Source organism: Cuculus canorus, chromosome 5 (genome assembly GCF_017976375.1).
Source record: "Cuculus canorus isolate bCucCan1 chromosome 5, bCucCan1.pri, whole genome shotgun sequence".
Taxonomy (NCBI): Eukaryota; Metazoa; Chordata; class Aves; order Cuculiformes; family Cuculidae; genus Cuculus; species Cuculus canorus.
Genome location: NC_071405.1, coordinates 16,575,246 through 16,601,751, shown reverse-complemented (window position 1 = coordinate 16,601,751; position 26,506 = coordinate 16,575,246). Strand labels below are relative to the sequence as shown.

Sequence of the window (26,506 nt, the reverse complement as noted above, 5' to 3'; positions counted from 1 at the left end):
CCCTGAACCATCCGGACAAGTGTCCCAATTCCATCACTCGCTGCTGGGGTAGATGTCTGTCCCTCCCAAGAGCTTCTGAACCAGCACAGCAGTGGTTTTCTGGATCTTCCCAGCCCAGTACGTCTCCATCTAGCAAGGCCAGGTTCCCACAAGTCCTGGACCATCCAAACAAATGTCTCATCTCTGTTGCCCTGTGCTGGGGTGGATCTCTGACACCCTCACACCAGCAGAAGAGGGAAGCTGGCACAGCCCTTAATCCTGGGAGCAAGTCTCCCAGCTGCAGTCATCTTGTCATCTTCCCATTGCCTCCACCTGGAGGCACTTCCTCCACCAGGTTGTGGGGAATCCTCTTTGTTCCCTCTCCCTCCCACCCCGGGGACCCAGGATTTAGTAGTGGACAGGTATGGTTGGACTTGGTGATCTCAAAGGTCTTTTCCAACCAAGTGATTCTATGATTTTACGACCCCCAGACCAGCACCCCGGGAACATGACTGGAGGTAGAGTTTCCAGGCAAGCCCTACTGTTTCCACACCCCTGAGGGCTCCACAGAGCAGCTCGCTTCACCTGCATCTCCGCAGCAAACCTTAAACAAGCAACAAATGCCGGGACAGAAATTGCCTTTGCCAGGGGAGAGAACAGGAGTTGCACGGCTGGCACCCGCTCCGTATTCCACACCGGGTTTTCCGCCGCCCGCGGCTCCCGCCGTGCCCGCAGTGTCCGGACAGCGGCCACCGCGCCCCGGCACCGCCAAAACACGGACCAGATTTTCTAGGAGCGGTGCAACGGAGTCTGGATAGGGGCGTGGACGGCGGGGGGGGGCGACCGCGCGCGCGTGTGTGTGTGTACTTGGGCTTCCCTAGGGAATGTGTGTGTGTACACACCTGTGCAGCCCCCTGGGCCACCTGTGTGCAAGCACTTTCGCCATCCGTGTGCACGGGGGAGGGTGTCCCTCTCTTTCCCCACGCGGGTAGGGGGCGTGGGTGCCTGCGTGCTGTCTGTCCTCGCCCCCCCCCCCGCCCTTTTTCCCCACGCGGGTGGGCTGCGTGGGTGCTTGCATGCTGCCCCACCTCCTTGTTATCCCCATTTGCGTGCAGGACTGCGGAGTGTAGCATCCCACGCATGTGCCCCCCCCCCCCCCCCATCTCTGGCCGTGCCCCCCTCCCCCAAACCAAACACACCCCCTGCGCATCCCCGACGCCCCTTCCCTCTTTTCCCCCTCCCCGAGGCTGCAGTTTCCTCTCCCGCCAGCAGCGAGCAGCAAGTGGATGCGCGATCCGAGACGAAGCAGGCAGCGGGCGGGCAGCACGGGCTCCGCGGGGCTGCCGACCCCCCCTACCTCTCCTTCCCTCCCTCCTCCGCCCTATGCGGGTCCCCCACCGTCTCCCCTCGCCGTCTGATGCCCCGCAGCCCCGTCGAACCGGGCAGCAGCAGCCGCCCCGCCGCCCACAGCCATGTACCTGCACCCGGAGGCTGCCAGCGCAGGTGAGAGCCCCGCACCGGGGGCACCGGGGCGGGGGGGACCCAGCACCGGGACGGGGGGGGCCGGCATAGCAGACCGTGCCAGTACCCGATACCACCGGGGGGACCCGTCCGGTCATCCTCCCTCCCGCCCCCAATCCCTCCAGCCTCGAGTGACCGGTCGGGACTTACCGGTAGTTTGGGGAGAAAGTCGGTTTCAAATGAGTCACCGCCTTGCGGAGATGCTGTAACCCCGGTAGCCCGGACCCTCATCCTGCAGGGATGCTGGAGCTCCGGTAGCCCTGGACCCTCATCCTGCAGAGATCCTGGAGCTCCGGTAACCCCAGACCCTCATCCTGCAGAAATGCTGGAGCCCTGGTAGCCCCCGACCCTCATCCTGCAGGGATGCTGGAGCCCTGGTAACCCTGGACCCTCATCCTGCAGAAATGCTGGAGCCCTGGTAGCCCCCGACCCTCATCCTGCAGGGATGCTTGAGCTCCGGTAGCCCCAGACCCCCTCATCCTGCAGGGATGCTGCATCCTCTGTAGCCCCAGACCCTCATCCTGCAGAGATCCAGTAGCCCCGGTAGCCCTGGACCTTCACCCTGCTCTCTGGACCCTCATCCTGCAGAGATGCCGGAGCCCTGGTAGCCCTGGACCCCCACCCAGCAGAGATGCTGGAAATCCGGTAGCCCCAGGCCCCCACCCAGCAGAGATACTGGAGCCCTGGTAGCCCTGGTCCCCCAACCCCACACCCCTGACCCTCATCCTGCAGAGATGCTGGAGATCCGATAGCCCCGCACCCCCACTCGGCAGTGATGCTGGAGATCCTGTAGCCCCTGGACCCCCGCCCCAGGGGCAGCACCTGCCATCTATCCTGGAGGAACAGCTGGATGTGGGCAAGCTCCAGCCCTCGGGGTGAGCCCCCAGCCCCTCTGGGTGCTGACATTCAGACGAGCATCCAGTGGGCAAAGCACCACCACCCTCCTCCTCATCTCCTCGATCTTCTTCATCCCCCATCTTCTTCATTCTCCCCTCCTCATCATCCCCCCTCCTCATCATTCCCCCCTCTTTGTTCTCCCCTCATCCCCCCCACCCCATCCCCCCCTTCTTCATCATCCCCACTTCCTTGTCTCCCTGCTTCCCGTCTCCTCGCTTCCTCGTCTCCCCAGTCTTCATTGTCTCTCTCCTGTCTCCCCCCTTCTTCCTCGTCTCCCCCCTCCTCATCTCTCTCCCCTCCTCCTCCTGCCCCTCCATCCTTCTGGGAGTCCCCAGCCCAGGTCCCCTCCGCTGCCTGCTTGGTGGGCAACTGGGGAAGGGGCTTTCACTGTTGAGGTTTTGCTGAGCTCATGCTCCGAAGGCATCGATCGGCTCCGTACCAGAGGGAATCTGGGGCGCTGCAAGGGACGTTTCAGGGGTGCAGCCAGCTGGGGAGGGTTGCCCAAGCAGCCCGTGTGGAGGGGTAGGAATGCTACCAGTGCAACGCAGCTCACTGGGGCCTGGAAGCCCTCACCTGTGATATCCCAGGGCCTGGGGAGCAGCCGCCAGCGGGCAGAAGGACAGCGTGTCCTGCGGTGGCGTGGGGACGTGCTGGCGGGGACGCGGGGAGAGCGGGCACTGCTGGTGCATGTCGCTGGGGTGAGCTGCAGGTGCTCGGCACAGCCAGGCCTGCCAGAGCTGGCAGGTTGGGGACTGTCACCTGCTGCAGGTGACAGCATCAGTGCTGCCCGCGAGTTGGCAGCTCCCGACAAGCTGCCCTCAAGGTAAAGTTGCCACCTGCCCGGCGGCTGAACGCTGCCTCACACTGTGGTCCAGGAGCAGCTTGTTCCCGTGCCACTCCATCCCCGTCACCCCACGGGGATGCCCTGCAGGCAGAGGACAGCTTGATCCTGTGCCACCCCATCCCTGTCACCCCACGGGGATGCCCCGTGGAGCACTTGATGCTGTGCCACCCCATCCCTGTCAGCCTACGGGAATGCCCTGCAGGCAGAGGAGTGTGGCACAGCGCTGCCAGCTGCTTGGCCCAAGGTCACCTGGCGGGTCGGTGGCAGAGCCGGGATGCCAGCCTGTCCCCACCGGGAGCAGCACGGCAGGGCTGCCCTTCTCTCCTGCTGCCTGAGGTTTGCACCCACGTTATTTCCCGTCCATCTGCTCCCCTTGACGCCTGGTGGCTGTGACGGCTGCCTGTGCTGCTCCTGTGCAGGCTGCAAGGCTAAAAGGCAGAGCTGCGGGGGTTCAGGGGGGCACACCCCTCTCTCTGCTCCCCAAACGCTGTGGTCCCTGGCTGCTGGGTCTCTCATCTCATGGCGTTTGCCCACGTCACCGGCCATGACTGTGCCAGGTGCCATGGTGTGTTCGGGGCACCCACACCCGTGCCGGCAGCTCTCGACTGATGCTGGGGCATCATCTGCTAAATTCACTGTTTCTCCCCTTTCTCTGCTTTTCCTCCTGTGCTGCGGCTCAGCTGTGGTGCCATACGGTTGCCGGGTCTGTCCCTCACGCATGGAGGCTGGGAGGGTACTGGTGGCTCAAGTCCCTACTGGGTTTGGCAAGGACCAGGGCTTTGCCACACTGTGGCCATGGGTGAAGCAATGTCCATGCCTCCACAACACCCTTCATCTGGAGGTGGCCCCAGCCTCGTTCTCTGCTCTGTGTCACTGTGGGGGGGACAGAAGCCCCGGCCCCCAGCATTGGCTGTGTTTTATGTGGGGAGAAGATGCCACATGGGGAAATTTGGGCAACTTTGCTGCCATCTGCACTGTGCAAAGCAGGGAAAGAAGGATTGGGGGGGGGGGTGCAAAGGGGAGCTTGGAGGTGATGCTGGCAATGGGAGAGCTGTTTCTGGGGTGGGAGATGCCCGAGGGAGCCTTGTCTCAGCTGGTAAGAGGTGTTTGAGGGGAGATGGAGCTGAGATGCTTCCCAAAGCAGCTCCCTCCAGCGGAGTGGCTCTGCTGGGGGGTTGTGAAGGGCTGTGCTGCCGGCAGGGCCGTTGCCTGCACTCCCTGTGTTCCATGGTATCGGGAGAGACGCGGCCAATTATGAAGCAGAGATTGGGTTTGAAGACAAAGGTGCCCTCTGTGCCACAGGGACGGATGTCCCCAGTGCCACCCACGCTGGCTCCGGGCTGCTCCTTCCTCTTCACTGTGATGTGAGAGCCCCTCTCCATCCCTGTCCTCGCTGCCAGCATCAGTTGTCCCCTCTCCAGGGAGCTGGTTGCCCCCCAACATCTTCATCTTCTCAGTGCATCAAGCAGGTGCTGGGGGGCCCCAGGCCCCACATCCCCATCCTCCTGGGGCTCCATTCTGGCGAGCAGAGCCACGCCGCGGTGGCCCCAATGGAGGTGGTGAATCAATAACCAGGCGGCTGCTTGTTTTCCCCCCGTGCTGTCTCGGAGCGGGCGATGGAGAGGTCTGCGTGCTGGCGCGGTGAGCGCCGGGGGCCATGGGAGCAGATCCCAGAGGCTGGGACAGAATCCAAGAGCCGGGTTCAAAATGAGCTGAAATACCCCGAGGACCAAAGCTGGGGGATTTGGGTGCATGGGGAGCGGCTGGGAGGGTGTCGGGGATGCGCGACAGCCGGGGAAGGCAGACAAAGAGCGGTGGACTGGCGGGCGGCTGGCAGCACGCAGGCTGGAAAGCATCACTGGGAGCCAGGCACCTGCTGCAGCCATGCGTCCCGCACAGCACTGGTGGCTTCAGCCCCCCGTCAGCACCCCAAGCCCACTCAGGGTTGGGGTTCGCTTCCCTGCTGGTCCCCAGCCCTTCTGCTGCACTGGGAAGGGACTGAAGCCCAGGGGATGCTTCTGCCTGCCCCTCGGAGCATCCTGACCTCGTCCCTTTGTCCCCTTGCAGTGGCTCTATCTGTTGCCTGTGACAAGGGGGTGTCCATGCAGATGCTGAGCCCCCCGGGATCTCCTCCTTCCCAAGGATCTGCCTGCTTTTGATCTCTCTCCACCACCTCCAAGGGTCCAAAGAGACTGATGTATGACACGCATGTCCCAGGAGTGCGCACAGGGCTGGGGGGCAGCAAGGACAAGGCTGGGGACCGCAGAGGATGCATCTGTGAGGTTTGCTTGATCCTCCCCACTCCAAGGAGCAGGAAAGGAGCTGGAGGCGGCTTTCCACCGCCTGATCTCGCGGCTTTTCAGCCTGCCGGCGAAGGGCGGGGGAGCTGGGAATGAAGACAGATGCAGATAATATCGCTGCCACCCCCCGGGCCCCTGGGGGCTCAGCTACAATATCTATTATGGATGGATTCAGCAAGGGAAGGGCTTTCGAAGAGCCGCCGGCGGGGCTGACGCGCAGGGACTGTGTGCAAAAGCAGAGCGGCTGCCAAAGCGTCAAGCGGAGGCCGAGCTCCCCAGGCTACGACTTGGGGGGACGAGGCGTGTGTGTGGGTCTAGGGTGGGCTCAGGGGGTGGTGGGTCAGGCTACGCCAAGCATCAGGTCCTGTTGTTGCCAGTTTGGTTGTGGTATGGGGTGCTCGTCACCCACCTGTGAGCTCGGGGTGCCCTGCGTGCACCCCATCCCCTCCTGGTGTCCCCAGACAGCACCGCTCATGGCTACAGGAGGGAGAGAGTCACCTTGGGGGGAGTTAATGAGGTTTGAAAGGGAAGCGGCTGATCACGCTGACGGAGACGGAGCTGGAGGGATGGCACAGCTCAGAGAAGCCCTTCTCCCTGCCCTCCCTAGTTGTGGGGACAGCCTTGAGGCTGCATTTTGGGGGGCTCCAGGCACCCCTGAAATGAGGTGTGTGCAGTCCTTTCCCTCTAGCTGGGTCTGCGGGAAGCTAGTGGGTGACTGTCTCTGCTCCTCCATGGGTGGCCATCCCCCCCTCCTTCAGGGTCTCAGCGTGTGTCGCTGGAGGAAGCACCTCAGCTACCAGGTTCTAAAGGATTTCCACCAGCCCCACACCCCCCAGGCACCTGCCCACACTTCTGTGTCCCTGATCCTTCATCTGGATCCTTCCTCGGCTCTTTATTTCCTTCTTCTCTCCTTCCCCCCAAAGCTGTGTTTCTCCATCTTCACATACGCTTTCCTCCAACCCTCCTCTTCCTCCCCCGGCGCTGCCAAGCCCCTTGGTTTGGGGCTGAGGCTGATGCTGAGCATCCCCCCAGCACTGAGCTCTCCGCCAGGCTCCTGTCCCAAGGGTGGCTTTCCTGTCCCCAGAGTGGCTTTGCTGTCTGCAAAGCTTGGTGTTGGTGTGGGTTCCGGCTGGTGGTGGCTGTGGGGCACAGCCTGGAGGGGGTCAGGGAGGTGGGGAAGCAAGTGGGGGACACGGGGCTGGGCACGGCACGTGGAGCCTGCTTGCTCTCATCTCTTGGGAGCTTCTGGCTCTCTGCCTCCTCTCTGGCTGTCACCCGAAGTGCCCGGGAATGATGGAGGGCCCTGGGGCGAGAGGCTAAGTGGTGGTGGCGGTGTGGTGGAGCGAGATCTGGCAGTGCTGCTCGCCTCGAGAGCCCAAGCCCTCTCCTCCGTGCCTCTCACCGCTGCAGGGAGAGGCTCCTGCGCCCGGGTGAGATGGGGCTGGGGTGGCCTTTGGGATGGGGGGTGAGGTGGGGGGACGGGCACGGCCAGGACCGCAAGGCTTGTGGTTTGGGGCAGAGATTACATGGAGCAGGGGCTGAGCAGAGGGATGAGGGGCATCAGGAGGCTGTTGGGAGCTTGGTTTGAAATGGGGACGGATGAGATTTGGGCATCGGAGTGGAAACCCCGGAGTGCAGGCATGGGGACACAAAATCCTCAGGGGCTCCTCGGAAGGACAGATGTGGTGGGGACCACTAGGCAGAGAAATCACACGCCTCTCCGGAAATCCTTGGCCAAAAATAGCCCAGCACCAAGGGAAGGAGCGCCTTCGCTTGCCAAATTCTCCTTCCACCGCGAGTTCCGGCTTGCGGCTGCCCTGGAGAGGGGATGAGTGGCAGCCCCGATGGTGCTGGGAGCTCGCCCGCGGGTGCTGTGGGGTCTGTGCTGCTGTGGGGCTGGTGGTGGCTGCATTGCACGCCTTGCGGCTTCGCTGAGCGGCACGTGAGCATCTTGTGCATGCATCCTGCACGCCGGCCGCATACTGGAGCAGGGCAGAGGCATGTCTGTGACGCGCCGGCTACTGCCGGTGTGCTGGAAGAACGCAGGCAGGGGGGATGCCAGCAGGCAGCAATTCCTGGCTGGGGGCTTGACAAGGCGCTGGGTACCCCGAGCATCCTCTCCCCGTGCGCAGGCTGATTTGAGAGCAGCCACAGGGTACCAGGGGGGCTGGTTCGCCTTTCCTTGGGAAATCATGGGCTGAACCCATTCTGGTGGCTTCACCGCCTGCTGCGGTGCCCACCAGCCTCAGTTAGGGCTGTGTGACCACTGTGGTGCCATACCCAAACCAAGAACTTGCTCCATGAAGGCAGCTTGAAATGAAACATGGGTGTATTAAGGACCGGATGGCTTTAACGGCAAAACACTCATCCTTTTCTCCATTACACAGGTTTCTTACTCTGCCCCTCCCCGTGGCATCAGGACACATCCATGCATGGGAGCAGACTGGGATAGGGATATCTGGCAGCACCTACAAGTGTTTTGGGGTGTTTTGGGAGGATCTCCTCCTCCCCTGGTGCCCATCCTCAGTGCAGTGCTTTCTGCCAGGCTGGGCGGTCTTGGCATGGCCACAGCACTGGGCACGTGGGTGCTGGGGGAGAGGTGCTGGGGTGCTGCTCCTTGGATGCCTGGAACCATCTCATCCCGCTGGATCCCCAGCAGAGGAGGTGGCCCCGTGCTGATGGGGGTCTGCGACTGTTGGGGGCTAAAACTCCTGGGGCAGGCAGGCAGCTCGGCGTGGGGAAGGCAGAGATGAACGGATTGACAGCTCCGGGGGATGGACAGATGGCTGGATGGAGAAGCAGATGTGTATGAGGGATGGCTGGCTGGAGAGATTGATGGATGTGTTGGAGAGGAGGACGCACGGATAGACAGACAGATGCACAGATGGAGAACAGACGCCCGTTCCCTTCCCTCTCTCCCCGAGCATGCCTGAGGTGCTGAGCTGTGGCGCTGCACTGATCCTCCCCCTGAGGCCCATCCAACGGTGGGATGGTAGCCAGGACCACGCCAGGATAGCTTGATGGCTGTGGAGCTCCAAATGTCCCACCAGCAGCTTGTGTCCCCACAGGGTGGAGGACACTGCTGGACCCAGCTGTCTCAGCCCTCCAGCTTGCCAGCTCAGTGGCCACCTGGCTGTGCCCAGTGGCTACCCAGCTCTGCGCCATGGCATGCCAAGCGTGGCTCAAAGCAGCCCCAAAACACCTATCAGATTGTTTCTAGGGATGGCAGCAAGGCCTCATCCCCGCTTGGAGGTTTTGCATCCTGGAACCCCCGTCATATCCAGCCTTTCTCTCTTCCCTGCGCTGAGGGCATGGATTTTGCCCGCTGGGCAGCCCCGCCGTGGTTCTGCCCTGCTCCCAGCCGCACGGTACCTGGGATCCTGCACAGGAGCGAAAGCTGCAAATTCACAGCTTTTCAGCTGCAACCTAAAAATAAGAGGTTTGGGAAATATCTAGCAAATGAGTGGGAGGATGAGAAGAGGAGGAATTAACAGCCTGGCACCAGGCAAACAGCATCTGGGAAGCCCCGGCGTGGCAACGCGGCCACTGCACTCCCTGGCCACCTCCCGTGGCACAAGAGGATGCGCCGATGCCATAAGGGGCAGGATCAGGCCCTCTCCCATCATCTTTTCTGCAGCTTTGCCCCATCGCTTCCTCAGCACCGTCATCCCCTTTGGGGCTCAGCATCACATCCCACCCCAGCTCCGCCGGCTCACGGTGATGGCTCACAGCAAAATGTGGTGGTGCGGGGGGAAAGCGTGGCTCGCTTGGCACCTTCTCCTGCTCCCCCTTCCCTGGGTGTGCACGCGTTTCCGCTGCCGGTTTGGTGAGGCGGCGAGCAGCACGGGCTGGCGCATTGGGTGCTCGCTTGGCGGTGGCAGGCGGTTTGGCACGCGGAGAAGTCGCTCTGCATGGAGCTGCAGGGAGAGGCTTTGATCGCCACTTGCAGAGAGTGCAGCGGGCGGTGGGGCTGCACATGGGGCTCTGCTCAGCTTTGATTTCTCCCTCGGAGGGCATCACATCAACGAGTCTCACCGCTGGGCCAGGGCGGTGGGAGGATGCTCCAGGAGATCACGGAATGGTTTGGGTTGGGAGGAACCTTAAAGATCAGGCAGTGATGGGGTTGGAATACCGAGCGGTGGTAGGGGAGATGCCATGCACACCCTGAGCTGGGTAGTTTGGGCTCTGCACCCAAAAATATGGCCCAGAGAGCTCATCCAGGACCATCCTCAGTGGGACGTGAAGTCCTCAGTGCCTGCCATGGTATTGGCAGATGCTGCCCACCGCTCGCCCAAAGCCCTTGGCCCCTTGCCGCTCCATGGAAGAGATTTCCAGACTGTCTTGCTCAGGAGCTGAAACTCTCGTTTGGGTGGCCTCACAGATGCTTTGCCCTCCCCGGCACTTCCACATTCTGGGGTAGGAATTGATTCTTCAGGGCTGGGGGTTTCCGTGTGGGGTGATGGAAGAGCTGTTGGTTGAGTCAGAATGCTGGGATGGGCACAGCCGTGTGCTTAATCCATCAGCATCTGCCATTCTCACCTTCGCCAGGCTGAATTTATAGGATCTCCAGCTTACACGCTGCTTAGTGAGGAATAATCCCTCCCGGATTTCTGTGCCTCTCACTTGTGCTCAGCTTGGGTTTTGAAGTGTTTTCTCTGCGGCCACAAAGGCCGGAGCTCGCTTGTGCTCCGGAGGCAGCTAATCCTGCGCTGGCTTGGAGGAGATGAACGTGGGGTGGCATAATGCCATCAGTGCTGGCCTTGCTCCCCAAGACGATGGGGGGCTGCAAAATGTGCAGGGGGCTCTGAAAGGTGCGGGGGGGTCCCACCTTGGCCAGGCTCATGGGTCCTTAATGCCAAGGCATACGGTCAGAGGAGGGCGAATGGCACAGGGACCATCTCCCCAGCACATGAACCCTCTCCTTGCATGTAGGGATCTTCTCCCCATGTCACGAGAACCCTCTCCCTGCATGCAGGGACCCTCTCCCCATCATAGGGATGTCTTCCAAAGCACAGGGACCCTCTCCCCAGCACATGAACCCTCTCCTTGCATGCAGTGATCTTCTCCCTCTGGCATGAGAACCCTCTCCTAAGCACAGGGACCCTCTCTCCCCATGCAACCAGTGCTGCTCACACAGTGCCACGCACATCCCATGCTGAAGACCTGCAGCGCTAACAAAACAGGTAATCCCCTCATCGAAAACCACTGTAAAAGTGGAATTCTATCACATCAAGCAGCATTGAATAGTGATGACAGAGCTACAGGGCTGTGCCACCCCCTCTCCACCTCTGTGACCATCCCCTGCTCCGTCAGTGGGTCTGAGGGGAGGGAAACCCCAGCCCTGGTGCCCCACATCTCTTCAAGTTCTTTCTGTCCTTCTGTAGGGGTCTCCAGCACATAGAGTAGCCCCTCGCTGTGCTCTTGGCTCCAGGTAGAACCAGTGAAGGTCAGATGTGATTTGTGGGAGGCATGGGATGCAGAACCCCTAATGCACGGGGCTGAGGTCCCAGTGCTGCCACCTCGCATGCTCCTGGCTGCATCCACGCTGTCAGAGCTGAGAGATTTATGGTGAGCGGTGGGAAGGAGAGGGCAAAGGTGGTGGTAAACAAGCACTGTGTTTGTCACCTGCTCTTGGAGCTGTGGCCATGCAGCTCCTCAATGTCCCCTCCAGCCTCTCGGTGTCCATGTGCCCAGGGTCACCAACCCCACAGCATCCACATGCCAGGCATCCCAGCTCTGGCACAGGGACCTCATGCATCACCCCAGGGGCAGGAACCCAGGGTTGGGGACAAGCCAGGAGCTCCACTCCACTGCTTCTCTAATTAACCAGTGCTAATTGCGCAGAAAATGAGTCATTTAAATCATGCTGAGGGCAGCAGCTGCCTGGGGTCCAGCAGAACTCCCCACGCCCTGGGGAAGCCCCCAGCATCGTGGTGTGGAGGTCCCTGCCGGTGTCACCACCAGGGTGATGCCAAGCTTGGGGTGGCAGGTCCTGTGCTTGGCAACTGGTGTAAACCAACATCCCTCCATCTCTCTCCAACCCCTTTGGTATCTGTGTCTGGTCACCATGCTGGATTTCTCCTTCCTAAGCTGTAAATCCCTCCCTTGTGCTGTGCCAGCACCACGCGCATCCCTTCCTCTCGCCTTCTCCTCTTTGATTTCCCTCTTGCTGGATTACGTTGAGGATGAACTTGACCCCACAAGAAATGAAGCATCTCTTGAAGCTCTGGGCTAAGCCTGGATGGCTTATGGCAGGGTTCACTCTCTCATTAGGGTGTCTCTTTTGTGGTGGCGAGGCGAGGCACCCCTCTTTTGGCATGTCCCCGTGTCCCGAAGGAGGGATCAGGGCTGCAGGGAGCGCTAGGATGGGCTGAGCTGGTGTTTTGAGGGAGCAAAGGACGGCTCACTCCTGTTCCAGTCTGCCCAGTTAGCCCACACGCTGCACTGGAACAGTTCAGGGTCCTGCACCGTGGAGAGCATTCCAAGGGGGATAGCGTGGCTGCTTTACATCCCCCCGGCAGCTTATCTAGCTGGGGTTTATAAATGTTTGAAATTAAGGGCTGGTCCCAAATTCCCTCCTAGGCAACAGTTGCTAAGTGAGTTTTATACACAGGCTCCTCGTGACTGAAGAGCGATGGAGAGGCCCCCCTCGCTGCGTTTGGGTGGAAGGAGCACGTGTGCCGGCTGGCTGTGCCACTCACAGGGCACTGGCCATGGCCAAGGAGCTGGGACCCCTCAACCTTGTCGCCCCAAACCCCTTCACCACCCTCCCACCCCCCCAGGGGGCTTCAACGCCAGCCGTGCAGCTGCTGAAAGGGCTTTTATTCACCTCCTCTTTATTGCCACCATCGCTTTTGCTGCCCCTTGTTCTTCATCCTGCGGCTGCGAGGCTGTGGCCTCTTCAGTACCGAGGCACAAGGGCGATGCTGGTGGCCCCAGGGACCCCACCGTGGGGACACCCGAGCCCCGATCCAGCTGCCCAGGCCACTCTGAGTCATCCCAGCCCCTGAGCCGCTGGCAAATTTCATTACAATAACAAGGTCTGCGGGCAAATTAATTATTAACGATTATTGTTTAATATTTATACTGCAGTATAGCTACAGGCGGACTGCTCTGACCTCGCCGCTTCCCACCGCCGGCTGGGGCTCCAATCTGTCCCAATCCCAGAGTGCAGAGCTGGCTGTGGGATTCCCACTGGAGACGTTCTGCCAAGGGATGAGGCTGAGCAAGGCTAGGGGTCCCATCGGAGCCCCCCCAAGCCACCTTGTGTCCATATTCCTCCTCCTGTGGTGCCAGGACCATCCTGCTTGCTGGCAGCTCAGCTGTGAGCTCGGTGGTTGTGCCTGGGCTGTTGGACGTTGGGGACACCCCTGGATGGGGGGCAGATCCCTCAAGGGTTTTCCTGCCCACAGGGCTGGTTGAGTTCCTGATGGGAGCAGGGTGGGTGGGAGATGCCTGTCTGGCTCCATCACCATGCCCAGTGCCCATGGCGGGGGATGCTGGAGCAGCAGAGCGGTCCACCCAACGTTTGGAGTCCTCAAGGTGGTCCCCATGGCCAGGCTGGGGAAGAGCAGAGGAACCCAATGCCTGACCCCTCCCCAGCAGCTCCTGAAAGTGCCTGAGCTGCTGGTCGAGGTGGATCCGTGTGGGTTTGGCTGATCCAAAGAGGGAGACCCCACTGTGGGGTGGCAGACACCAACGGAAAGGGCGTGGGAAAAGGGAAAGAGATGGAGAAGGGAAAGAGGATGGAGAAAGGGAAAGGGTGGGGAAGGGATGGGCATGAGGAAAGGAAAGGAAAGGAAAGGAAAGGAAAGGAAAGGAAAGGAAAGGAAAGGAAAGGAAAGGAAAGGAAAGGAAAGGAAAGGAAAGGAAAGGAAAGGAAAGGAAAGGAAAGGAAAGGAAAGGAAAGGAAAGGAAAGGAAAGGAAAGGAAAGGAAAGGAAAGGAAAGGAAAGGAAAGGAAAGGAAGGGAGGGGAGGGGAGGGGAGGGGAGGGGAGGGGAGGGGAGGGGAGGAGAGGAGAGGAGAGGAGAGGAGAGGAGAGGAGAGGAGAGGAGAGGAGAGGAGAGGAGAGGAGAGGAGAGGAGAGGAGAGGAGAGGAGAGGAGATGGGGAAGGAAAGGGGATGGGGAAGGATAGGCATGAGGAAGGCAAAGAGGAAAGGAAAGAAGAAAGGGGAAGGGATAGGAATGGGCATGGGGATGAGGAAGGCAAACAGCAAACAGGAGGGAATGAGGATGGGGAAGGGATGGGCATGAGAAAGGTGAAGGAGAAAAGGAAAAGAAGGGATGGGGATGGGCACTAGGAAGACAAGAAAGGAAAGAGGAAAGGGGGAAGGGGGAAGGGATGGACATGTGGAAGGCAAAGGGGAAGGGAAAGAGGAAAGGATGGGTGAGCCGAAGGGATGGGCATGAGGAACAGGAAGAGGAAAAGAGAAGGGGAAGGAATAGGGATGGGGAAGGAATGAGCATTAGGAAAGCAAAGAGGAAGGGAAAGAGGCAAGGGGAAGGGAATGAGAAAGGGGGAGAGGAAGAGGAAAAGAGAAGGGGAAGGGGTGGGGAAAGGGATAGGGATGGAGAACAATGGGTATGGGGAAGGGGAAGGGAAAGAATGAAGGGGAAGGGATGGGCATGAGGAAGGCAAAGAAGAAAAGAGAAGAGGAAGGGATGAGGAAGGGATGTCAATGAAGAAGGTGAAGGGGAGACAACAGAGAACAACAGCCAGATGCCACTGGCATGGTGGGAGCTGCAGGAGGCAGGTGGTGATGCTGTGACCTTTGCCGGACATGCCAGCGCTCCCAGGGTGCCGGCAGCGATTAAAGCCTTTGCTCTGCTCCAACCTGAGCTCCCAGGGAGTGCTGGGGCCGCAGCATCCTGCCAGGAGCCCAGAGCCTGCAGAAGGGGCTGGTAGGGGGGGCCCACCACAGCGTGATGTTCTGTATTATGAGGTTGGAGCCTCCTAGCTGGACCACGTTCCTCCTGTTTGCTCTCCCTGTTCTTGCCTGGGTGCTGTAGTTGTGCCCACGCCAGGGACACCCCCGGGCACAGGACTGGCCCCCCTCCCTGTCTGTTTGCTGAGTGACAGCTCTGCTCTTCTCCTCCACAGGGTCTCCCTCCCGCGACGTCCTCCTCGTCTCAGCCATCATCACCGTCAGCCTTAGCGTCACCATCGTCCTCTGCGGGATCTGCCAGTGGTGCCAACGCAAACTGGTAAGTGGCCTCGTGCCGGATGGGTGCCAGGAGTGGGGAGCGGGCCCTGGGCACCCTCCCTGCCTGGGATGCACTGGGATGCAGGTTCTGGCCACTCCATGCCCCTGGGTGATGGCTTGGGGTCCCAATGGATGGGGAGCGATGGTGGGGGTTGTGGCTGGGCAGGGAGGCTGCCGGCAAGCAGAGGCAGTTGCCGAGAGCCGTTTGCAATGGGTGCCGGCTGCAGCTTTTCTTTTTCTTTTTAGGAGATGGGATAATTAAATGTTTGGGCAAAACTGTTTGTGCAGCACAAAGGGAAGTTTCCAAATACATATATATATATTTGCCATGAGCCGTAACAATCTGGCCCCTGGCCTGCTGGGCTCGCTCCTGCCTGGAAGAGCCCCACGGGAAGGCGGCCAGCCTGTCCCCAGCAGCATTGAGTGCCGTGAGCCAGCTTCGCCGCCTGCTGTGCCCCCCAGCCCAGCACCCCCAGGCACCCGGCTTCCCTCTCTGAGCTCCACTGTGGTCTTGGCTTTGGAGAGCGCTTCCTCCTGCCCTACATCCTTCCTCCTCCTCTTCCTGGAGCAGCCCAGCACCAGGATGCGACCGCGTGCTCAGCTGCATTTCCATCATCACCATCAGATTCAAATCTGGGTCAAGTGCTCCGACGGTGGCGTCTCTTCCCACGCAGGAGGTGCCTGTCCCAGTGGTGCCGGTGGCTCCTCTGGAGCCGTGGGATGGCAACGATCCACTGGGAAAGGGAGAGGTGATCAAGCCGGGGATCCAGTACCTGAAAGGGCTACAAGAAAGCTGGGGAGGGACTGTTCACAAAGGCCTGGATTGATAGGACGAGGGGGAACAGGTATAAACTGGAGAGGGGCAGAGTTAAGCTTCATATAAGGAAGAATTTCTTCACCATGAGAATGGTGAGGCACTGGCCCAGGTTGCCCAGAGCAGTGGTGGCTGCACCATCCCTGGAGGTGTTCAAGGCCAGCTTGGATGAGGATTGGAGCCCCTGATCTAGTGGGATGTCCCTGCCCATGGCAGGGGGTGGAACTGGATGGGCTTTGAGTTCCCTTCCAGCCCAAACCATTCTGTGATTCTATGATAGGCGGCATGGAAGTGGTGGAAGAGGCTGTGGCATGTCAGGAGGTAGCTGGGAAGGGGCTTCCAAGCCCAGCTGGTGCCCAGGAAAGGTGGGAGAAGGAGGTGGTGGAGGATTATGCACCAGGAAGCGGAATGATGGAGAGGGAGGTAGTAGAGTTTTATGCACCAGGAAGGGGAAGGATGGAAAGGGATGTGGCAGAGGGTTAAGCACTGGGCAGGAGAAGGGCCAGTTGTGCTGAAGGACTAAGCTGGCAGAGGAACAAACAAGTATAAATTGGCTGGGAAGGCATTCAGGCTGGGAATGGAAAGGCGCATCCTGGCTGGCCCTTGACAGCGCACGGAGCTGGAACGGCTATATGGGAACCACGGCCAAACACGCTGAGCGACTGCCGGGCTGGCCTCGGTCTGTGCCCACACGACAGCCCTAGGTTGGCTAGTGCTGGGAGAGCATGGGCCAGCAGCCATGGCCGTGGCTGGGGACACTGCTGAGCACAGGGCTGGCTCCCTCCAGGATAGCCCATGGGTGTCCAAGAAGGTTGGGCATCCCTGCAGCTCCTGAAAGGATCAGGCTGTGGGCATCCAAAGAGGTTGGGCATCCCTGCAGATCCTGGTAGTATTAGCCCATGGGTATCCAAGGAAGCTGGGCATCCTTGCAGCTCCCAGCAGGATTAGCCCATGGGCATCCAAGGACATTGGGTATCCCTACAAGTCCCTGGCAGGATTAGCCCATGGGCATCCGAGGAGGTTGGACATCCATTTGCCTCTCAGCAGGATTAGCCCTTGAGCATCCAAGGAGGTTCAGCAACCCTGCAGCTCCTGGCAGGATTACTCTATGGGCATCTAAGGAGGTTGGGCATCCCTAGAGGTCCCTGGCAGGATCAGGCCATGGGCATCCAAGGAGGTTGGGCATCCTTGCCGCTCCTAGCAGGATTAGCTCATGGTCATCGAAGGAGATCTGGCATCCCTGCAGCTCCTGGCAGGACAGGCCTGTGGCTGTCCAAGGACATCCGTGCTAAGGATTCAGGGAGTCCTTTGATGCAGCACTGCCAAGGAGATGCCTCCGTGCAGAGGTGGTGATGCCGGGAAGAACGCAAAGGACAAAACACTCTCCATTTCATGGTCAGGCTGCATGCAGGGCTGGCTCCTGCAGGAGGGATGCTCACAGGTCCAGGGCCACCGTGGTTGGAGAGCTGCTCTGCAACCCCAGCTTGATCCGGCAGCTGCCCCATCCCACCTCAGCCTCTCTGCACCTGCACAGATCAGTCTGCACTTCTAATTGTTCACTAATTGGCATTAATTGCACTCTTGTCCGCCCTGGATCGGAGCAGCACGCCGAACCTGGAGTCGGAAATCACAGTGAGGTGCCCTGATTACAAGTCCCAGTTAGGAGCGAGCTCCTGCTTCATTATCATATGGCAGGTCTTTCCTTTCAGTGGGGAAGGTGAACTCAATTAATTCAGGTTCAATTAATCCTAAAATTACCTGCTTCTCCCCCAGTGAGGCTGTGGAAGGGTCCACAGGTGGCGGCTGCTGCTCTGTCCTTGGGGTAACGTGGGGCATGAGCCACCCACTGCCCTCCAGCCCCTTGGAGACAATGCTGAGGAGCCAGGGCAGCTGGACCAGCGTCTCCCCAGTGCCTTTACTGGTTCCTAAGGGCCAAGAGATGAAGCTATCTGGAACTTTTCTACTCGGCTCAGTGGGTTGGAGCCCAGCGACTGGGAAAATGTAAAGAAAAAGGGCAAAATCCAGGTCAAACCCTGCAGCTGATGGAGGTGCAGCCCCAGCAGCTCCCACCCCCATCCTCTGCTGCGATGCTCCGTGGTGCGGTGGGGTCTCCTGCCACCCCCTGACCCTTTCTTCTCTCCGCAGGGTAAGCGTTACAAGACTTCCCTGGAAACTGTGGGAACTCCAGACTCCAGCCGAGGCCGCAGTGAAAAGAAAACCATCAAGTAGGTGCCAGGGCAAGGGGGAGAGGGGCAGGGGCTGCGGAGCCGGGAACCTCTCTGCCCATGGGTCTGGCACAGCTGCAGCCCGCTCAGCGCCCTGCCCTACACCACACATCGTCCACAGCTGTGGGTGGCCTGTTGGAGACACGTGCTGGATTGGTGCCATCCTTGGTGGCAGTAGGGAGGTCCCTCCTTGGCGACAGAGCTGGCCGTCCCATTGCTCCCAACAAGGAGGGTCCTTGCCCAGCCTTGGCAGAATGGATTGGCAGCAGCCGCTTGCCCGGCTCTGTCCCAGGGGCACCGGGGAGACCAAGCAATGGGTGGTCCCCACCATTGTGCCAAAGAATCACTGATCCCCGCTCCTCCTGCAGCCACTTGCAGGATGGGATGGTCCTCAGGGCGAGGACGAGGTGTCCCTAGGTCCTCCAGCCCTGGTGCGAGAGGGGCTCCAGGAGACAGGAGGGCTGGTGTGGCTCCCCAGCACCTTTGGGTACCCCTCCTGGGTTGCCCACTGAGCTGCAAGCGTGACCACATGGAGCTGTGGGGACCTCAACGTGGTTCTCCCCAGGGATGCTCCAGGTCTGGGCATGCAGAGCCCAAGCGCTGTCCCACTGATGGAGCCCTCCCTGGCCCCACTGCATGCATGGATCTACAGAGCACAGGCAACAGGGATGCGATAGGAAAGGAGAGCTGAGATGGGGCATCTCATGGCGCTGGGTAGGAAGGGAGGTGGAGGGATGGCAGCTGTGGGAGCCTCTCCTGGGCATCCCAGCTCCAGCACTGCTCCCCTCACCTCATGGAACCCCACAGGGCTCTTGGGAAGTGCCAGGGTTGGACCACCAGGAGGGAAACAGCTCCTGCCTGGAGTAAGGCTATTGCAGACCTCTTAAACTGAAAGAGGGGAGATTGACATGAGGTGTTAGGAAGAAATGTTTTGCTGTGAGGGTGAGGAGGCTCTGGCCTGGGTTACCCAGGGATTTCGTGGTTGCCCCATCCCTGGAGATGTTGAAGGCCAGACTGGATGGGGCTTGGAGCCCCTGATCCAGTGGGAGGTGTCCCTGCCCATGGCAGGGGGTGGAACTGGATGGGCTTTGAGGTCCATCTCAAGCCAAACCATTCCATGATTCTATGAAACCTCCTCCCTTGGCTGGCCTGAGTGCTTGTCTTCAAAGCACCCGGCACACAGCTCAGGCTCAGTGGGGTCTGCGGGCAGCTTGATGGGGTCAGGAGGTTCAGGCTCCATGGTGGCAGCGGGCTGGTTTGGCAGGAGGGGACCCAGAGGGGTCTCCAAGATGCAGCAGCGTCATGGTTAACCAGGCAGCCTGCGCTTCCAGGACTGGGCTGCTGAGGAGGCGAGGATGCACAGACACTCGTGTTGAGGAGGCACAGACGCGTGTGACAAGGGTGCAGAGACACGCGTGGCGAGGATGCACAGACACGTGTGACAGGGATGCACAGACACATGGGATGAGGATACATGGACACGCATGGCAAGGATGCACAAATATGCATGGCGAGGATGCACAGACACTTGGGATGAGGATGTGCAGATGCGCGTGGCAGGGATGCATAGATGTGTGGCGAGGGCACCCAGGCATGCACGATACACACAGATATGCATGGCTGGGATGCACAGATGTGCGTGGCAGGGATGCACAGACACGCGTGACGAGGACACATGGACACTCATGCCGGGGATGCCATGCCAGCACTGTGCTCACCAACACCTCTCTAACCCCACTCCATCTCCTTCTCTCCTTCCCAGCCGCCTGCTCCTGTCTCTCCGCAGCTCTGCCCTGCTCCGTCCATCCGTCCGTCTGTCCATGTGGGTGTGTTTGTGTGTGTGTTGGTGTCTGAGGGGGGGCGGCCACGCGCCCCAGCTCTTTCCGCAGGATCCCAGCACTCCAAGGACGGAGGGCTGCTTTTTTTCCCTTCTCCCAGGAATTCAGCTTCTCTCTCTTGTATTTCCCTTTTCTTTCTCCCCTGGTCTCCGGCCGCTGTAGTGATCTAGACAGAGACTTTTGGAATAACAATGACAACACAGTGCAGCAGAAATGGAGCTCCTACCCTCCCAAGGAGTTTATACTAAACATTTCACCTTACGCCCCGTATGGTGACCCGCGGCTTTCCCTCAAGTGAGTCTCTCCTTACCGGTTTTGCTCCTTGTAGTGAGTATATGGGCAGCACCCACTTGCCTTCCTCCTCCTCCTCTTCCTCCTCCTCCTGGGCTCCCTGCACGCCACCCCATGGGCAGTCCCATGGAGACGAGCAACCCCTCCTCCCCGCTGCCCCAAGGACGGGTCCCCCCGGCATTGCAGGATGGGGTTGCGCGTTGAGGGCACCCCCTCGGCGCGGGGATGGGTCCCCCCCGGGGCTGGGCTGCCGGCGAGCGGGACCCCCTCCCCTGACCCTCCTCCTCCTCTTCTTTATTTTGCCGAGGCCCCTGCGCACCCCCCTGGCCAGGACCACCTTTTCTTTTGCAGTGCTGATGTCTTTCTCTCTTCTCTCTGTCTGTCTGTCCGTCTCTTGTCTGTCCGTCCCCCTCTGGCTCTGTCCCACTCCCCTCATACCCCACAATCCTATCAATCGGCTCCCCGTCCATCCGTCCGTCTGTCCGTCCGGCTCCCTTCATGTCTGTCTTGGGGGGGTCCGGCCGCTGGCGTGGCCCAGTGGCTCTTTGTTATCAGGGGCCAAGCTGACGGCGTCGGCTGCCGCGGGGTTGGCGGGTGACCGCGACGGCCACGCCGGGGAGAAGCAGCGACCTGGCGAGGACGGCATGAGGAGCAGCGTCTCTGCCCACAGCGAGCCCGGAGCGGGGAAGGCGGCACGAGGCCGCTGGCACACAGTGCAGAGCCACTTGGCCGCAGGGAAGCTCAGCCTGTCCAAGTGAGTGAGCACGCACGGTCCGGCACCGACTCACCAACACCATAACAGCGTGCCCGGGCTTCCCTCTGTGGGCTATGTCCACCAAGTCCTCCAGCCCACGGTGCCAAGGGGAGACCTTGGCAGCATTTGGCAGCATTTTGGCTGAGGGCGAGCAGAGGATGGGGCAGGAGGAGCACCATTGGGTGCTGTCCTCAATACGTCCAGCACCAAGGGTGTCTTTGCCCAATGCTGGTGGGAAGCAGCTCCTGGGATCCCCAGCTGGGCTCACCACGGCAAGGGACACCATTTGGTGATGTCCCCAAGGCAAGAGCTCCTCTCCCATGTCCCCAGCCCTGGGATGCAGCCATCAGGGATGGTGCTTGGCATCGTCAGCCTCTTCCCTCCCTGGCGCTTCCCTGACTCACGAGACCCAGCACCGGCACCTTGCTTGCAGCTCCACCACTCAATGCCAGGAGAGAGTTGGGGAATTGGTGGTTTTTCAGATTTAGGGGAAAAGCAGAGCTTTGGCACACAGGGCTCGTGGTCCGGGCAGGCTGTTGGGGTTTGAGTGAGACCCCCTGCTGCTGGCAGTGACCATAGCTCTGCCAAAGGAGAAGGGGGCGAATCATCTGGCTGTGGGCTCCATCCTACATTTCTGGTCTCTGCTTTGGTTCCCCGCGCTGAGACGCAGCAGCCTCCAATTGTGCTGATCCCAGCAGTGGCCCTGGTGCCTTCAGAGAGGCTGGTGGTGATGGCACAGGCGCTTCCCAGGGCTGGTGTGCCTTGTCCCTGCTGCTTCTTCCAGCCTCGTTGGCAGGGAGAAAACCTTTTCCAAAGAGAATGGCCACTCCTGCTGCCTTGGATAGATCCCAAATGCCTTCTCGAACCCCAAAGATTGGTGTCGCCCTCGTTTGGAGCCGCCCGTTTGGCGCAGTGCTGTGCTCTCCAGCTTGAGTGCAGGGAGAGGTGAGGAAGAAGGGGAGCTGTGCAGCCTTCAGCCATACCCAGTCTCGACAGAGAAGTGAAACCTGCTGGGAGCCTGCGCTCCTCCAGTGCGATGTGCGAAGGCCGGCTAAGAAAAGGCATCACACAGCTTGGTGTGCCGAGAGCTGTGCGCCGCTCGGCACCTCCGCTCCCGCTGACTCACAGCCGGGCTGTGCCGGTGACTGTGCCGCGATGTCTGGGGCACTGCTGGGCTCTACTGAGAGCTCCAGAGCCTGGAGAGGCTGGGAAGCCGGACAGACGGATGGACAAGCATCCATCCTGGGCTGGTGCAGACAGCAAGGGCAGAGGGAAGGGGATGACGAAGCAGCCGGTGAAGCATCCTGCCTTTCAGCATCTCTTTTTGTGCAGAGGCTTTGAATTTAGGGGTGTTCATAGGGGTTGTGGTGGGGATCTGAGTGCTCTCTGGTACTGGGAGCGTCCAGACGGACGCGGGCTCTGCCGCCTGGCACGGTGCTGGCAGGAGCTCGCGCCTCCAGCTGGCATTGGGCCGAGAGGAGCCAGATTTAGTTTCCTGTGACTGAGAGGTTGTAAATTGAACTAATTTAGGATTCAATAGGAAAGCAAAAGGAGGTCGGTAGCAGGCGCGGGAATGGGGGGTGGGGGAGTGGCACAGTGCCCGGGCAGCACCCTGTGTGCCTTCAACCTTGGCCATGGGTCCAAATCCACCCCACCTCTCCAATCCTCTCAACTTCCCTCCTTCCCCTCTCTCTTTCTCTCACCTTTCGCTCTTTCTTCACCCCTTTATTTCTTTTTTTAAGCTCTTTCCCCTTCCCCCTTCCCTCTCTTTCCCCTGCTGCTGGCAATGCACAATGGCATAGCTTCGCCAATGCAGTTTCAGCCATCCCCACGTGGCACAGGGACTGGGGTAAGGTCCTGAAGGCAACTCCTGGGTGCCCAGTGGGGTGATGGTCCCTGCTGCCACGCATCAAGGAACCCTGAGGGCTTTTACCAGGCTCGTTGGACCTCTTGGTCTTGCAGCCATGAGCTTTGCAGGCTGCCCTGGGCATCAGCACCATGCCTGGGGCTCCTACCTGGCTGCATGGGCCGTGCCACGCATGTGCTGCCGCCTCGGTGACGGGCTGGCTGCATGGCCAGTGACAGGCACTGCTGCTTCCCCACTGGCCTCTCGCCTGCTTTTTCCTCTCCACCAGTCAGACAAAGCCTGTTGGCCCAGGGCTGGGCTTCTCCATGCTCTCTATCCCACCGGGGCTGTGTCCCCATTGCCTCCCATCCCATTAGGGATTAGGGGGTTGGGAGTGCATCTGGACTCCCAGCCCGGTGGGATCCCTTTCCGCTGGCAGCCTGGCTTGGCCCTGGGGATGCCTGGCTTGCTCACATGCCATGGCCGTGGGGGTCTTGACCCTTCCATCGCTCTAGGAGCCCCCAGCCCGCACGATCCCTCCAGCCAGGGGACGCTGAGCCCCAGCGGTGACGGTGCTGGTGGCTGGGTGCTGGGCTGGGAGGGACAGGGATGGGGCGGGCTGGCTGGCAGCACGTGAGTGGGTGCCGCGGGATTCACCTTCACGCAGCAGCCTAATTAGCTCGCAGACGAGGTCGGCCGGCGTGCTGGGAAGGCGCCAGCTGCGCGGCAGCCGAAGGAGCGGGAGGGCACCCAACCGGCTGGGCATTGCCGTGCCGCGGCTGAGCCCTCCGGCAGCCCGGCACGGCACCCGGCCGAGATGGCAGCGGCGCGAGAGCCCCGTACTGCCAAGCTGGGGCTAAGAGGCAGAGGAACCGGTCGCTGCACCCGCTGGCCCCTGCCGGAGCGCTCCTTGTGCTGGGGCATCTTCTCTCTAACTCTCTTCTTTTCCTTCCTCCAATTTTGCCCCTTCACCTTCTTCTCCTTTCTCTCCTCTCCTCTGCCCTTCCTCTCCCTAAGTTTCGAGGACTCCACCTTGTCCACAGCCACTACCCTTGAGTATATCCCCACCTCAGCAGGCGACCCCAAATGCCAGAGGCCCCGCACGCTCATGCGCCAACAAAGTCTGCAGCAGCCCCTCAGCCAGCACCAACGCGCCAACCACAGCCAGCCCACCACCAGCCAGAGCCTGGGCCACCTCCAGGCCCACAGCGGCTCCTCCGCCGGCGCCGGCAACCCCCGGGGCTCCCGCGGTGGCCAGGCGCGCCAGGGCATCGCTGCCGGCTCCAAGCATCGGACGGCTGGTGGCCGGAGCCGCTCCAATCCCGGCAGCTGGGACCACGTGGTGGGGCAAATCCGCAACCGCGGCTTGGACATGAAGTCCTTCCTGTAAGTGTGCGCTCTCCGCTGCTCACTCCTCTGTTCTTGACATCGCTCTCTCTGCTGCTCACTCCTCTGTTTTTTCCATTGCCCTTTCCTGTGTGTTCGCCTCTGCTCACTCCCATGCTCTCTCCTGCACTTACTCCTCTGTTCTCTCCATCACTTTCTCTTCTCCTCTCTCCATCTCTCTATCTCTCTCTCCTCTCTCCTCTCTCTGTCACTCTCTCCTCTTTCCATCACTCTGCTCTCTCCTTCACTCTTTCCTCTGCTCTCTCTGTCACTCTTCATCACTTTCTCCATTTTCTCTCCTCTCCTCTCCTCTCCTCTCCTCTCCTCTCCTCTCCTCTCCTCTCCTCTCCTCTCCTCTCCTCTCCTCGTCGCTTTCTTTATCACTTGCTCCATCCCTCTCTCCACCATTCTCCATTGCTCTCTGTCACCCTCTCATTCTCTCATTCTCTGTCACCCTCTCATTCTCTCATTCTCTCTGTCACCCTCTTCATCACTTGCTCTATCACTTTCTCTTACTTTCTCCTCTGCTCTCCCCATCACTCTCTCCATCATTCTCTCCTCTACTCTATCAATCAATCAATCTCTCCTCTGCTCTCCCCGTCACTCTCTCCATTGCTCTCTCCTCTGCTCTCTCCATCATTCTCTCCATTGCTCTGTCCGTCACTCTCTCCTCTAATCTCTCCATCGCTCTCTCCTCTGCTCTCTCCATCACTCTCCCCAGTGCTTTGTCACCTCCTCACCCCGACGTGGCTGCTCTGCTGGTCCCACTTTGGGGAAATGCTTCCCCAGCCAGGAGGAAGAGCAGGATCCCCTCCAGCCCCATCCCCAAGGGCAAGGCCAGCTCGCCCAGCCTGGGGGCTCAGAGCAGGGTCTCCTGTGCTCTCCCTAAATTGCTCTGCCCATGGTTTTTCTGCAGATCACCTGCCACATCACTGGATGATGTTGGTGCTCCCGTCCCCTTTGGTCCCCAGGGAATGCAGGGATGCTCCAGCCCGCGGGGTGGCCACCAGCATTGTCCCCAGGGAGTGACATTGCCCCAAGGAGGAGGGGGGTGGCCCTCGTGTAGGGGTGACCGTCTGTTCCGCTCCGATATCGCTGCCTGTCAGGCTGCTTTCCGCCCGGGCTGGGAGCTGCTGGAGCCCTGTGATCTTTAATCGGGCTTAACCCCATCTCTTGTATCAGCGCTGGCTTTCAAACCTCAAACGCCGAGGGCTAATCCGAGTCCTGCGCTGGCACCGTATCTCAGCACATGACATTGTCGCTCATCTGCAGAGCTGGTCACTTGCCTCCATCCTCCCCAGGGTCCTTCCGCTCCCTCCTGGCCTCGGTTTGCCCTGGGAGAGGGGATGCTCAGGTCCTGGCTGCGCTTCCCCCAGGCTGGTGATGCTTGCGATGGGGGGAGACAGGCCTGGTCCTGCCCCTGTGAGAGTCAGCACAGCACCTTCTGCATCAGGGTTAGGTGGGAAGGAACCTGGGAGACACAAATTCGGCCGCAGGCAGCCCTGGAGAGAGGGTTGAACCTTCCTTGGGGCAGGCAGAGACACCCTGAGGTTGGCCTTGGCACCAGCTGGGACCTCCTGCCTTGGTGCCCCTCTCGGCTCTGCCCTCTCCCACTGAGATCTTCCTCGCCAGCTCCATTTGCCGCCTTCCCCATGCTGAGATGCAGCTCATTAGCCACCCCACGGGCCACGTTCCTCCCTGTTTACCCAGCCCCAGTGCTGGTTCCAGCCATAGTTGGCGGGGTGGGAGCAGCTGCAGAGCCGAGACATGCCAAGCCAGCACGCTGTTTCCCCGTGGAGAAGCCGCTGCCATTTACCACTAACGCTTTCCAAAGCCATTAACTTTGCTTTTGGTCTTGATTCTATTTACCCTCCTGCCTGCCTACCCAGCACTGCGGCGTAAATGTGGTTACGGGGCCCAAGGAGGCTGTGCCAGTAGCACCAGAACTGGGCAAAGAGCCTCAGCCGTGGCACCGCCATCTCCTCCTCCAGGGAAAGATGCTGGGACCTCACTCCCTTCGTGCTGTCCCTCGTCCCCAGCCCCTCTGGGTACCATTTCATCCCTCGGCAGGACCTTGGCATCCTCCCTGCCTGGACCAGTGGCGGCAATCCCCACAGCGGGGCAGCGTGCCAGGCTGGCCGGAGCTGGCACCTTTCTCCCTGCAGCCCTTTGCGCCCATCCCAGACATCGTCTTCTGCGCAGGGGTCGGCGGGCAGAGCCGGGGTCCCCTCACTATCAGGGGACCGCGAGGTGCCACTGCTCCGGCTGGTTCCCTGCCTGATGCTGTGTTCTCCTCTCTCTCTTTCTCTCTCTCCCGCTGCCTGCGGGATCCTGGGCAGGGAAGGCCGGATGGTGGTGTTATCTCTGGTTTTGGGACTCTCAGAGCAAGATGACTTTGCCAATATCCCTGACCTGCAACCCGCTGGGACGCAGCCGAACCAGCCGAACGCTCAGGGGGACAAGAGGTATGAGCGAGGACAAGGGCAGTCCCGCAGGAGGAGGAGGAGACGAGGGCTTCATCCAGGGTGGAGGAGGAGGAGGAGGAGGAGGCTGGCCTCGTGGAGCGTGAAGGTTGGAGCAGCACAGGGTGGCCTAGCGGGCAAGCG

The 26,506-nt window shown here is 60.5% G+C and overlaps 1 protein-coding gene across 4 annotated transcripts in view; it reads left to right on the top strand.

Moving 5' to 3' along the window:
- The first annotated feature begins 1,224 nt into the window (after positions 1 to 1,224).
- Positions 1,225 to 26,506, top strand: part of SYT7 (synaptotagmin 7) — a 35,206-nt gene continuing 9,924 nt past the window's right edge. The window contains exons 1-7 of one of the 4 annotated variants that reach the window (XM_054068517.1): positions 1,225 to 1,482; positions 14,644 to 14,747; positions 17,706 to 17,785; positions 19,786 to 19,917; positions 20,453 to 20,668; positions 23,532 to 23,900; positions 26,240 to 26,365. In XM_054068517.1, coding sequence (XP_053924492.1) covers positions 1,452 to 1,482; positions 14,644 to 14,747; positions 17,706 to 17,785; positions 19,786 to 19,917; positions 20,453 to 20,668; positions 23,532 to 23,900; positions 26,240 to 26,365 — 1,058 coding nt within the window. In that variant the 5' untranslated portion in view covers positions 1,225 to 1,451. The remainder of the gene's footprint in view (positions 1,483 to 14,643; positions 14,748 to 17,705; positions 17,786 to 19,785; positions 19,918 to 20,452; positions 20,669 to 23,531; positions 23,901 to 26,239; positions 26,366 to 26,506) is intronic. The other 3 variants (XM_054068518.1, XM_054068519.1, XM_054068520.1) reach the window with 3 other exon arrangements.